Genomic DNA, 13,404 nt, shown 5'->3' with positions numbered 1-13,404 from the left:
CAATCTCAATAGTTTCCTTTTTTTTTTTTTAATTTTTGTTTTTAAATTTTTTTATTAAAAAATACAAAAGGGTTTTAGAAGTGTGACACGGCACATTAGTATTCAAGTGCTACCACGCCAAGAAAATTTTAATATCATTAGACTCAGATCAAATTAATGGATGAAAAACATTTTGGATACTAATCTAGAAAAAAATTTAGATATCAATCTAATAAAAATAGATAAATTTAGGTACTAATTTTACATTTAACCGTAAAATAAAACTACATTTAAATATTAATTATAATTCTTTCTATCTTCATCTTTAATGTATAAATTAATGGTGTAAAAATAGAATAAATTACCATAATGAAGATAATGTGATATACTATTCAATTATATAAGATTTCTTTAAAAATACAAGTGATCGAGTTCTGATACTAATTTTATTAGATCTGTCAATAGGTCAAGTTAACTTCGAAATTGGCTCTAATAAAATTCTAGGCTCGAGTCCTGTCCGACCTAAAAAATAGGATTAAAATTTACTCAAGTTCGACTCAAATTATAGATGTTAAATCTGGGCCTAATTCAGATTAAAATTTTTATTTTATTTTTTATATAAAAACTAAAAATATAATATATTAAAAACACTAAAAATATTAAAATAAATATTTCTCCACTAATTGAAAATAAATTAAAAAGTCTTACTTAAAAAACACTGGTACTTAACAAGTAAATACCTGTAAAATAATAACAAAATTAACAACAAAACAAGAGTTCTATAATATTTAAACAATAACAACAAAATAATAGCAGCATAACAATGAAAAAACAGCAGCAAAATAACAGTTTTTCTTTTTTACAAATTTAGGTCGGACTAGACTCAGACCAAAATATTTTACTCGAGGCTTAGCCCATTTTCTAAACATATCTTATTTTTTTTGTCCGATCTCATCGAGTCAATATTTTTAAGCTAACCAATAAAATTAACCATTTATTTAGGGTTATTTAGAAAAAAATATAAATACAAATTTATTTATTAATTTATTTAGTCTTAAAAAACCCAACAATCTATCATCAAGCCGTCTGCCAGCTCATCTTATCGTTCCGTTATATTTAACGGTGTCATCTACGCCTCCGGTTCAATTCCACCAATTCCCCCTCCCCGTTTATCCGTTAAAACTAACGCTGGTTATCCCCTCTCCGACCAGTCTCTTTTTCTCTTTCACATTTTCCTCCCAAAAATTCCATTCCATTCTATTGAATATCTTTCAATCTCTCTCTAAAAAACTCTCATTTTCTCTCTCTCTAATTTCCCATATCTCTCTTTTTTCCATCACAATAAAAAGTTTCTCTCTGTCAAGAATTCATGTCGGTAAGCAAATCTTTTTTGGTTTTTTTTCTCTTTCATTTCCTGTTTAAATTTGTTATAAAAATGTTTAATTTTTGTTGTCTGATTAAATTTACTTTTCTTTTCAATGGATACGAGCTTTGGGTTGTTGTGATTCATATATTTTATGGGTTCTTTTGTTCTGGGTTTTTAATGTTTTTCCTTTTCGTTTTTTCTTAAAGAATCGATATCGATTTTGTTGCTGATCAAAAGTTTATTTCGTTATCATTTTGGGCAAGATTTTTTTTTACTGATTAGAATTGTACACTTCACTTTATCATTTTGTCGCTGTCTCATTTGATGGGTTTTGGTGGAAGCTGGTTTTGAGCCTTTTTGTTTTATGTTTGATTGATGAATTGAATACCATTTAAGCAATTCACTTGTGTGATAGCATGGTTTATGGTTGGAATTATCTTTCTTAAAGGATTGAAAAGAAAATGCTTTAGAAAATATGTGAGTTGTTTTAATGTACTACTAATTTTGTTATGGATGTTCATTGAAGTTTGTTCCTTAAGAAAATTAGCTTTTGCTGGGTATTTTCACAGGGCATTTTGTTGTTACTTTGGAAGTATTTGATATTCTAATCTGGAAATGGAAGCTTGTTCTTCAATGTCATGGCCTATACATATGATCAAATTCTGAAAAGTAGACAAATTTTTCATATCGACCTGTTGATTATTCAATTCACCTTCTCTAAGTTTCCTTATGGGGTATATGGCAATGTTAGTTTTCGAAATGTCTGACTAAGTTATGCTTGGATTCCCATGATATTATTTTGGTTTTCGATTTCTAGTTTATGCTGATTCAAGTTTGACGTTTTGGCAGACTCTTTTTAATCTCTTTTTTCAAGATAATTTAAGCTTTTAATGTATCTTTCAAATTACTTGGTTGTGTTTTTCTGTAGTATATTTTTATCTCCTTTAATGGTGGTTGCGATTCATGTAATTTGTTGTATTGTCACTATCTATGCATTGGCTATCTCTCATTTTCCTACACACCTAACATCTCCCTTCAATAAAAGTTGTCTCAAGTGAATGAGTATTGATTATACAGTAGCTTAAAATAGGTACCCATGAATCATTTATGATTGGTCTTAGGGCAGGTTCTCTTTCGGATTGCTTTACGTAAGTGATCATTAACCGGTGTTTGGTTAATTTAAACTATGCCATCTATTTAGGCCTACAACGGACTGTAATAACTCAAATTGCAACATGCCTTTTTACCTGACTGCTGTAAGATTCCTGAATAGATTTCAATACGAGCTCGGCTGAAATTACTTCTGTTTGCCCTATTGCAAAACATCCCGATTGCTTTTGCTTTTATTAAATGAAATTTACTTTAATCATGTTGAAGCTGAAGTTGTGTAAGAGCCGTACGGTATCTAGCAGCTATCATTTAGGAGCTTTGTTGGCATTTAGAGATAAGTTGCATGTGGTTGCTTGCTAGTTCGGAACAGAATAGATCTACTCTTGTTCTATTTGAAGAAACCATAATTCTATAAAGACCTAGAAAGTGAAAAATATCTTCCATGGTTATGCTAATAAGTACGGTGACCTATATGGAAAACAATGAAGAGTTGTTTGTAATATCCTGGTTTTTCCCTTTATTAGAGTTTGGAACCATCGTGGTAAGTAATTTGTTAGAGCAAACAGTTTTGTTGTCGGACTTTCCTAGTTGGATTTTGGACAAGTAATTCTATGCTTGGAGCTCTTTTGTCTGTACAATTTTTTATTGGATTGTTATGACATGCAACTCGAGATATGAATCTTGACAGGCTTTAATTTTGTTGCCTTGATGTTTTGTCTATCTACCTTACTTTGGTTACAAGGATATTGACGGATGCATTTTACTTCTCTTTTTGCTCAACAGGACCAGGGTCGACCATTGCCGAAATTTGGTGAATGGGATGTCAACGATCCTGCATCAGCTGATGGATTTACAGTGATCTTTAACAAGGCAAGGGATGAGAAGAAAACAGGTGGCAAACCGGAGTCACTGGAAAAGGCTGACACTCATGGTAAGCCTGGAGCCGACCCCAACAAACCCCAATCCGTAAGTAATCTCTAACCGACTTAGCACGCATACAACTGATGGTATAATAACAGCTTGCGCGAACGTAGCAATCGTAGATTTCTCTTTTAACTCAGTGTTATTTTTCATTCTAGAAAAAATGGCTTTGCTGCGTTCAAGCCCCGCAGGCGGAATCTTGATGAACTCATGCCGATATAAGAGCTTCCACTGCATGATGAAGCCCCCAGCTTATATCCTAAACAAGATAGGGATGAATGGGGGGCATTTGATAAAGCTCTTTTGGGATTGGATTTCATTTTTGGTTGTAAAAATTTATATTGTGGTGAGATAAAAGGGAGCAAAGAAGACAAGCACTTACTGTATTTATATTTGTATGTAATGATTTGGTAGGCTGTTATGAAAAGTTTGGGTTATTATTTTTCTTCTTTGTGATTGCCTTATAGCTTGTATTATAAAAGCTGTGTAGAGAGGTGGTGTGCTATACAAGTAATTGGTGTGTTTTACAAAAGGGAAATTTTCTTCTTTTAATTTCATTTTCACTTTTTCTTTTTTTTTTTTGCTTTTTCTTTCCAATTTATTTTCAATGAAAATAACTGTAAGTGTAGGGATGTGAATTCAATTTTATATAACTCTCAATTTTATTTAAAATTTTACTATCTTACCCTCAAAAACTAAAATTGTCGACTCTGGAATTATTAAATATATTTTTATATTATATTTATTTTTACAAGGTTAGATAAATAAATATTACAATTTTTATAAAAATTAAAATATTTATGGTGTATAAAAAGTTAAAAGTTTTATAGTAGTGATCCAAATAGTTACTTAATTATTTAATTGGTAGTATTTTTTTATTATTATTCAATTGCGAAAATTCAAAAAAATCATTAACTGTTCAATTTTATCTTTTCTTCTTTTTTTGTCACTATTGGTAACTTTTAAAATTAGCATAATAACAACTTTGGTCCTTAATATTTATATATTGCTGCAATCTAGTATTTGATTTATTAATGTCTAATTTACCTTCATTGTGCTGAAAAGAATTGTAAAATTAATTTTCTTAATTGAACAAAATAATGTAAAGAAAATTAAGAAAGAAAACCCTAAACGCATTCCCTTCCCCTAAACCACTATTAAGATGAAATCGGATTAGGGTTTTATAGTCCTCTGATGAAAATTAACATGACTTGGAACTGAAGACATCACCGACAATTGAGGTTACCCTCATAATGAGGATTGCTTTCAAGCGTGAGTCCATATTCCAAACATTCAAAATGAAGGAAAAAAGGTAAAAGAATTTGGAAGATTTTTAAGAAGAAGAAAAAACAAGGGCCATACCAGAAGAACAGGTGATTCTGAGAGGTAAATGGAGTTGGTGAAGAGGACAACCATAGGGTTTCGATGATGATTGTCGATTAAGTAATATAAAAAAAGTTAATGGTTAAATAAATGGTGCCCAAAGCTATGGAACTTTGGCGTGGCTCTTTTGTCAAAATGGAGTAGCTTTTTATTTATTATTTATGGTATATCTATTTTTTTACTTTATATATAATATCTTCAGTCAAAAAATAAAATAATTTTTTTTTTTGTTTTACGTCTCGTAACTCTTCATCAACTAGGCTTGGGCGCATAAAAAATATGTGCTCTTCGTCATTAAATTAATGTGTTTGCTCATGGTAATTGTGACTTCTCAGAAGAATCGGTGACTATATTTCTAAGGCATTTGTTAGTACTAGTACATCTGAGAATTCTTCATTGGCTAGTTGTAAATAGCCTCAGGATTATGGAATATCCCAAACACCTACACTGAGGTATTGACAGTGATTCTCAAATATCTCAAAACAAAATGTGATACGATGAGATAAAATGTAATAAAAATAAAGACATAGGGAACGAGTTATCTGCTCTTAACGATCAAAGTGAATACTTTCATTCTGACATTTTAAATTCTTTAATTCGGAAAAAATCAAATCTCCTCAAATAGAATTCAAATCTACGACCAGTCAATTAACAACTATACTTAATTTTAGTTTTAAACATTGTTTTAAATAGATGGCAATTACCTACAATTTCTATACAACACATTGTACACTTTATTTAGCTTATGTAACCATAAAATGAACTTCAAAACAATATTATTTAATTTTCAATTTTATTTTGTATTGAAATGTAATTTTTTTAAAAATTTCATAATAACATAGTTAAATTTATTATTAAATTATATGTTTAATATTTTACAATCATGTTTGCGTGAGTAAAAACAATACATACTATATTTATACGCTTTTCAATTAAAACATAATTAATTCTGTATGAGTAAAAAACCTAATTTTAAGTAAATCAACTAAATGGATATAATTTTAAAAAATTAAAATTTAATCTTATACTTAAAAATAAATTTTATTTTATTATTTAAAAATCTTAATCCAATCACTAAAATCAAAAATATTTTCTGTCAAAATTTATGTCTTAATATGAATTGGAATATAATTAACAAAAAATTAAATATATTAAATTAATAAACTATGACCATCGACAATAACGATTGAATTAAAATTTTTAATTGTTGAATTTTAACTTCAAAATACAATGATTAAATCTCAAATTCTATGCAAGTATAAAATTAACAGCACATTTTAGCCTAATAAAAATGTGTAACCGATATTTTTTTTAAACAATCTCATTAGATGTTCAGATTATATCTGCTCTTTTTGAAACAATACCTAAAATTAATTATAATCTCTTCTTAGCCCAAAAATAAGAAAATAGTGTGCTTCATCACACTTGAATTGACGTTCTCCAACAATGACAACAATACCCATGTTTAAAAAGTCCCGCCAGATAGAGACCACATCTTTTTAGGGTAAAATAAATAAAAAAAAATACTATTGTTGGACTTGTATAGATTACAATACAATACAATACAAACCATACCTTTAATTTCCTCGCATTTACTTTACATAGGTTCCTTCACTTCAAAACTGTCAATTATTACAAAGCTTAACTATAATCAGAAGAAGACGTGCTAATAATAACACTACAACCTACATACAGCTATTTTTATCTGTTTCAACCAACATGCAAAATGCAAACCCCGAAAATGAACGCAAACCCATTGCTCACAGTGTAAAAATAATACTAGCATTTAACCTCTCCCAACACACACAACATAAACACACTTCATATATCAAACAAATAAGTTAGAACAACCTAACTTAACTGGCACACAACAGTAACAGTGCCCATGCCAGTGCCCCGATCGTGCATGGAGGCATTTGCCTATATATAGCCAATACCTGCAATGTCCGGGAAAACTGCTGGCTTATGGCAGACACTAAGACACAAGCTCCAACAGGCCTCGAGAAGGGATCCTTTTACCCCCTAGTCTTTGCTCGCTTCATTCCGAGGCTGTTTTGGAAAGGGGATAAAGAACCAGACATTGGAGAGCCTTCCTCACGAAGTGTACCATTCAGCATTGCTAGCTCTCGCAGCTGTTGTTTCTTATAGAAATCCTGGGATTCATCCTGTTTTTCAAAAACAAAATAAAAAAAAATTTAAGCAAAAAGATATGCATAATATTAGTATTATCACAACACAAGGAAACTTCACTCACGGTAGGCTTCAGCAAATCTTCAAGTATCTCACGTGCTTGCATTAGGCGAGCATCAACTATTTCAACGGGTAATTCTGCCTCAATTAGGATATGAAGAGGTTCATTCAGATGTTCATACCCGGGTTTTCCTCTCATCATTTCCTCCTTCACAAAATTTAAGACATAATAATTCATTTAAGTTGTATCCATAATGGTAACTGCTAAAAAGTTTAGGGTTTACATATTCGATAGGTTTCACTTTCAACAAAATCTTTGAAACATGATCACATATTTACCAAACTTATTTAATGAGCAATAATTACACATAATATTGCAAGGCAAAGGACCATTACCCTAGCAGGATCTTTAATACTGCCCCGACCTCTTATAAGGACACGGCACTCCGTATTTGCCTCCACACGCTTAAGAGAGTTGCCCCTAGGACCAAGGAGGCGGCCAACAAAATTGTACTGCAACATTAAATTAGTTTAGATGCTGAAAAAATAAATCTTCTAAAATCACATTTAAGACATGAGTTCATTCATACATTAGGATACTTGTCGACAGGAATATCCACTCTGATTGTTCTCTTAACAATAAGACCGGATGAGCCACTTTGAGAATTCAGCCAGTTCTCAGCCAAAGAGGGTTGTACTAAACCAGGCATCTGGCACCATAATATTCAAGGCTTTGTTAAAAAAAAAAAAAAAAAACATATTAACTCATTAATGCAAATGTCTCAAAACTCCTATCTGCACTTTTTTTTTTTTGGGGGGGGGGGGGGACACATGAAAATGACAGTGTAGTTATCAATGTCAGCAATAAAGTACACAGCGGAGAGAATAACTCTATTAACAGAACACCTAACATGCACTGTCTCGCACTCGATCGACATTTCAGGCTTCCATCCTAAAAGAACTGAAGCTTAACACCAAATAAGACTACGAGTAACTACCATCCCCCACAAATCTGATTCTATCTTGATAATGATAAAGACCCAGGAAAACAATGAGTTATATAATTAAAAGCAACGGCCTGAAACATTTTCTATGGTAGAGTTAGTTTTCAGGACTTCTTCGTGTTAGCCTCAGATTGCCTGTCATAAGAGAAACGACAATACAAGCTAGATTTCAAATAAAGGTTGAGTTAGCATGAAAATATAGTAAAGTAATAAGTCAGGAATACCTCTTAAAGCAGTAAAATTAGATGGTAAAGAGTTAGGTTAATGGTTAGTATCCATACTTCTGATTGAAACTGTGACATCCATCTGTTCATATCGGCTCCTCCATTTGAAAATGTTCCTCCAGAAACCAGGGGGCTAGCTTGTTCAAGCCCATTTTGACCTAAAACTGATGCATTCCCCAACAGTGTAGTTATACGCAAAATTTCTGCTCCAAAAATGTCATTTTCAAGAATAAGATGTACCAGTCAGCATTTGTTAAGAAATCAGTTAGCAGTCACCACAAAATGGAGAGACCAAACGCAATGTTAATTTAGTCAGTTAAATATCAACTCTGGCTTCATAAATTAAGCTACTCTTCCAGTTAAAATGTGGAATTTTATTTTGGTTTACTTTTAAGTCATTAATAAATATTATTACATTAATTAAAAAAGAAACACTAATTAGTTGACTGCCACCAAATATCAGCACATTGTTGCAAGACAGCTTTTATAGAATAGAAAAATAGAAAAAAATGAGCAAGCACCTATTTTGGCCAGAAGTTGGCAACTAATGTCTCTCACAACTAACCTAAAAGAACTAAATATTACAGGGAAGTTCCCCACTCAATTCCCAAGACGAATACCGGCAGAATCACTGGCTTTGCCCTCTGTAACTCTTTCTTCATATCCATTTCTTCCTTCACCACAGTTAGTGAGGTTCAGAAACTTCCTTTTTCCTCCCTCTTTATCCTTCACTTCAATCGTTTCCTAAGATATGTCTAAGTATCCATTGTTACATTTACATAGAAGGCCACCAAAGTTCAAGTAAGATTCATCATATTAGTTATATAAACTATTTTAGAACCATAGTTTCTGTCATTTAATGATTGCTCTACCCAAAAAAGAAAATGAAAAGAGTAAGCAAATATTCCATCGTGAGCTAAAAATTGCAGGTAGTCGTACCTCAATCACAGCTCCACCCAAGTCTTAGTAATTGTCAGTACTATCTACAATTTTCATGACACGCGAATCATGATTTCATTCACGTTAGTTTCAGTGGGCTGATCCTTAATTAGAATTTCCAGTCAGTAACTCATAGAATTAGTATTTGGCAATTAAAAGTTAGCCTCAAGTCGTTGTTTTAGTGATGACAAGGAGGGAGGGAAATATTGTCTGCATGATTCTTTGACAAGAAAAAAAATTGCTACTTAAGAGTAACTCACCTTGGTTCAACAGTCTACAGGTATGAGGAATCACTGTCATAAATGGACTAAGCTTGTAACGCTCTGCCAGTAACTCCGAGAGATATCTGCAAGAAAAAATAAAACCATCAGTCCTTCTAACCAAGGTAATGTTAAAGTTGGACAGAAACCGTCATTAATGAGAGTTTCAAACAATCCCCAGATTTTTTAGCTTCGATTCAAGGGATAGCAATGGATAGTCATCATCTGAATCTGCTTTCGTATTGAGGATAATAGATTCAGATTCTTATGTCCATTATTTAAATTTACTTTACTTTATAGATCTCCAACATGAATCCATTAACTGCTTCATTTTTAATTTTTAAATAAAATCTTATTAGACTTATTAAATTTGGATATTTAACAGATTTCGAACTTCGATTTTCCAAAAATTACAGATACCTGACCTGCTGTCATCACTTTTCAATTCAGTACAAGTATATCCGGATCACAACTTAAACAGCAACCCTAACCCCCACACACATACAACACTAGAAATTCATCAGTTAGTAAATTTTAACTGATCTGATATTAAAATCATAACATCAACAGAAACTCAAAACGAAAAAGCATAATCAGTTCAAAAACGAACGATCAAGCTCTAGATCTAGGAGATTTCAGCAGAAATGAGCTAGAAAAAGCAATTTTAACAGTAAGCTAACCAAATTACAAGAAAAGGAGAAAGATCAAAGGCAAGATCACTCCATTAACCGCAAAGAAACAAGCAGATGGTGCAGATGCAACAGGATCGGAAGGGAAAAGAAGAGTAAAAAAAAAAAACAAAGATCGCAGGAGGTTAGATTAAAAATAAATGCAAGACTATGAGAGGATAAGAAAAAAAAAACAAAACAAAATAAAATAAAAAAGAATAGCTTACTTCTCCTGGTCAAGGAGAGCGGCGGCTGCGGAGCGAAGGCCGGATAGATGGGGAGAGTGAGGGGCGGAAGGCGACGGAGAGAAGGCCATGTATCTGCCTCCGCCACCGACCGATGAAGTCATGAGTTTAGGAGAAGGATGCGTAGTTCAAGAAGGAAGTGCTGGTGGTGGTTCTATATGGTTTCTCCCTTTATAAACCTATAGGAAGCATAATATAATATAATATAATATAATATAGTATAGCTTAATATTTATATATGGACTAGATTTTTGTTTTGTATATAAATTTTCAAAAATAAATAGTATTTTAAACAAAGAATTTGAATTTTCAAAAAATATAATTAATCTGTAATAAGAATTTGAAATTTAAACACTATAAATTTGAGGAAAATTTTATTTTACTTTTATTAATGATTTTAATGCTTATAATTGATTACACCAGTCAATTGAGTACTAATTTATTTTATAAAATTATTAAAATATCTTTCTATAATTAAAAATATTAATATTACCACTAAATCAAAGCTTTATTTTAATATAAAATTTATATTTTAATTCATTACGTATACTTTATTACTTCCGATGATTTTTTGATTAGGTGTGATTGTTCACCTAAAAATATATCCCTTTAATAAAATTTATTAAAAGAAAATTTTTTGGTCTACGAAATATAGTGAACTCGGGATTACATTTACATATGAGAAAAGTATCAGTACCTTCACATGCCCATTAGACCAGATCATGGGTCGGGTCACTAGCTCAAATCTTAAAGTTTGCTTAAAAAATAAGAGGATTTAGACAAAAAATAGGCTTGGACAAAAAATAAAACACATTTTCTAAATGGTTCAAGCCTCCCATAGGATTTTTTTTACTCGGGCTTGGGCCCAACCCTAATCAGTTGTTTTGTTGCTATTTCACTGTTGTTTTATTATCATTTTGCTATTATATTGCTACTATTTTATTGTTATTGCTTTAAAATTGTATAACTCTTGTTTTAGATTAACCAAACACCGATTAATGATAACTTACGTAAAGCATTTGTTTGCTAAGCTGCAACTATATTAGTGTTATTAAGTATAAAGATTTTTTAATATATTTTCAATTTGTTAAGAAACATTTATTATAATATTTTTAGCCTACTTGATGTATTATACTTTCTAAATTTGTTTTTATTTAAAAATAATCTAAAAATAATAATACAGGTGAGTTGATCTGGGTTTAGGTTTAGTATTTTTAATCTAGATGAGCTTGAGTAGAATTTTAAACTCATTTTTAGGGTTAGACTCGACCTAAGAAAATGGGCCTAAAATTTTGTATCAGTCTAACCCATAATCAGGTCTAATGTCCATTAAAAATGGAACTATTTATTCAAGTGTCAACTTTAGTTGTGAAATGATGAATTTAAATTTGATACCTAGGAAATAATTATTGTCATAGAAAAAAAATCAATTTATTGTTAAATAAAGTCTTAAAAAGGTTAAAAAACTATTGATTGAATCTTAGTTCAATTGGTATAGGTATTGTTGTTAATGCAAGTACGGATGAGCATTCAATCGAATCAAGTCGAATCGAGTAATAAAATTTTCAGTTAGTCGAGTTGATAAATCCTATTTTAGCAACCGAACTCAATTTGAATTTTTTACTCGAATCGAGTCAAAAACTTTCGAATCAAGTCGAGTTAACGAATCTTATTATTTATATTCAATGTTGCGTTCACATTGACCGATTTATTTAACTAGTAGACGAAGTACAATATTATTTAACTAAACAAACAATATAACGTAGTTTTGTCTTTTTTTTATTTAGATTTTCAGATAACTCGAATTGTATAATTCATATGCAAGTTAAACAAAAAATTTTCATTTTTTATTCGAGTTGATCCGATTAACTTAAATAACTTCAATTATTTAATCTAAAATTTAATTTTTTTTATTAAGTTTTTTAATCAAATCGGATTTTGCTCATTCATAAATATATAATAACGTAGTTTTGAGTGCGCATTATCCTCATATTTAAGAGTTGGGGAGGGACTAGAAGTAATTCTAGATATTTTGTCAAAACGAACAGAGATAATCAAAACCTATAATGAGATGTTTAAAAAAAAAACTCAAAAACTCAATATATTAATTAATATATACAACTTTTAAAATAAATATTAATTAATTGACTATTACAACCACTGCATTAAATTTATTTCCATAGTTATAAATAAAATGAAGATTCTCTAACACGTGTATGACCCGTTTTTATGTAATATAAAAAAATGTTAAATTTTAATTGTGGTCCTTCATTTTACTTTTAATCTTTATATTTTATTTTTAAATATTTTGGTCCATATATTTTCACAATGTTTTTCGTTAATCCAAGTATATTACACCGTTAAACTTTTTAATTAAAATATTTTGTGATTATATATAACTTGCCTTGCATTCTTTTATAATATAAAATTATGGTTAAATTTTAATTTTGACCCTTATATTATGTTAAAATTTGAGATTTATTCCATATACTTCAATTTTTGGTATATTTTAATCTTTATACTTTTATAATGTAATTAGTTAATCTAAATAGTTAACATTATTAACTATTTCAATTAAATTGATGATGCCAATTTTCTTTAAGACACCATTCCAACTAAAATATTTATTTTATCATGACGGATTCGAATGGGTAAATAAATTTTATACATGTTGAATTTATATTATAAAATTATTTGTTATACATATTAATAAAAATTAATACCAAATATAATTATATGGCTTGATAATAATAAATCTTAATTTTAGAAATATGCTTTACTTCATGATTTTTAATCTCATTAATATAAGCTTCTTTATTATTTCATATAGTTTTCAATAAAATAAATATAATAATTTAACCTTTTCAAGATCAAGTGGTAAGTGTTATCTACTACTTATTGTATTATATTTTTTTTTTTGAAAATTTAGTATAATTTTCAAATACAGTGAAAAAATTAAATACAGGATACTATAATGTTTAAAATTTTAATAAAATGGAAAAATATATAAAATTGGTAGTATTAAATAAATGCTAACATATTTTTAAAAACTTAATATATAGATATGAACTAGATTTATGTTTTAGCCCTTTATTAGCTTGATTGAACAAAACTT

General features: G+C 30.0%; 2 protein-coding genes across 2 annotated transcripts; one reads left to right on the top strand and one right to left on the bottom strand.

Annotated features, from left to right (window-relative positions):
• Nucleotides 1-1,139: 1,139 nt before the first annotated feature.
• On the top strand, nt 1,140-3,908 carry LOC108477366 (protein NOI4-like). Its single transcript, XM_017779888.2, has 3 exons — nt 1,140-1,354; nt 3,239-3,421; nt 3,535-3,908. The coding sequence occupies exons 1-3, from the start codon at nt 1,349-1,351 to the stop codon at nt 3,577-3,579; spliced, it is 234 nt and encodes a 77-aa protein (XP_017635377.1). The 5' UTR covers nt 1,140-1,348; the 3' UTR covers nt 3,580-3,908.
• A 2,389-nt stretch (nt 3,909-6,297) lies between these two features.
• Nucleotides 6,298-10,516, bottom strand: LOC108479765 (KH domain-containing protein At5g56140-like). Its single transcript, XM_017782541.2, has 7 exons — nt 10,272-10,516; nt 9,377-9,462; nt 8,235-8,380; nt 7,540-7,659; nt 7,346-7,462; nt 7,014-7,157; nt 6,298-6,924 (listed from the first exon to the last, which is right to left on the bottom strand). Exons 1-7 carry the CDS (start codon nt 10,391-10,393, stop codon nt 6,775-6,777), a joined length of 885 nt encoding a protein of 294 aa, XP_017638030.1. The 5' UTR covers nt 10,394-10,516; the 3' UTR covers nt 6,298-6,774.
• Between the last annotated feature and the right edge of the window lie 2,888 nt (nt 10,517-13,404).

Source organism: Gossypium arboreum, chromosome 11 (assembly GCF_025698485.1).
Source record: "Gossypium arboreum isolate Shixiya-1 chromosome 11, ASM2569848v2, whole genome shotgun sequence".
Lineage (NCBI taxonomy): Eukaryota > Viridiplantae > Streptophyta > Magnoliopsida > Malvales > Malvaceae > Gossypium > Gossypium arboreum.
Note: the sequence above shows the minus strand (reverse complement) of the source record. Positions and strands in the feature narration are given on the sequence as shown.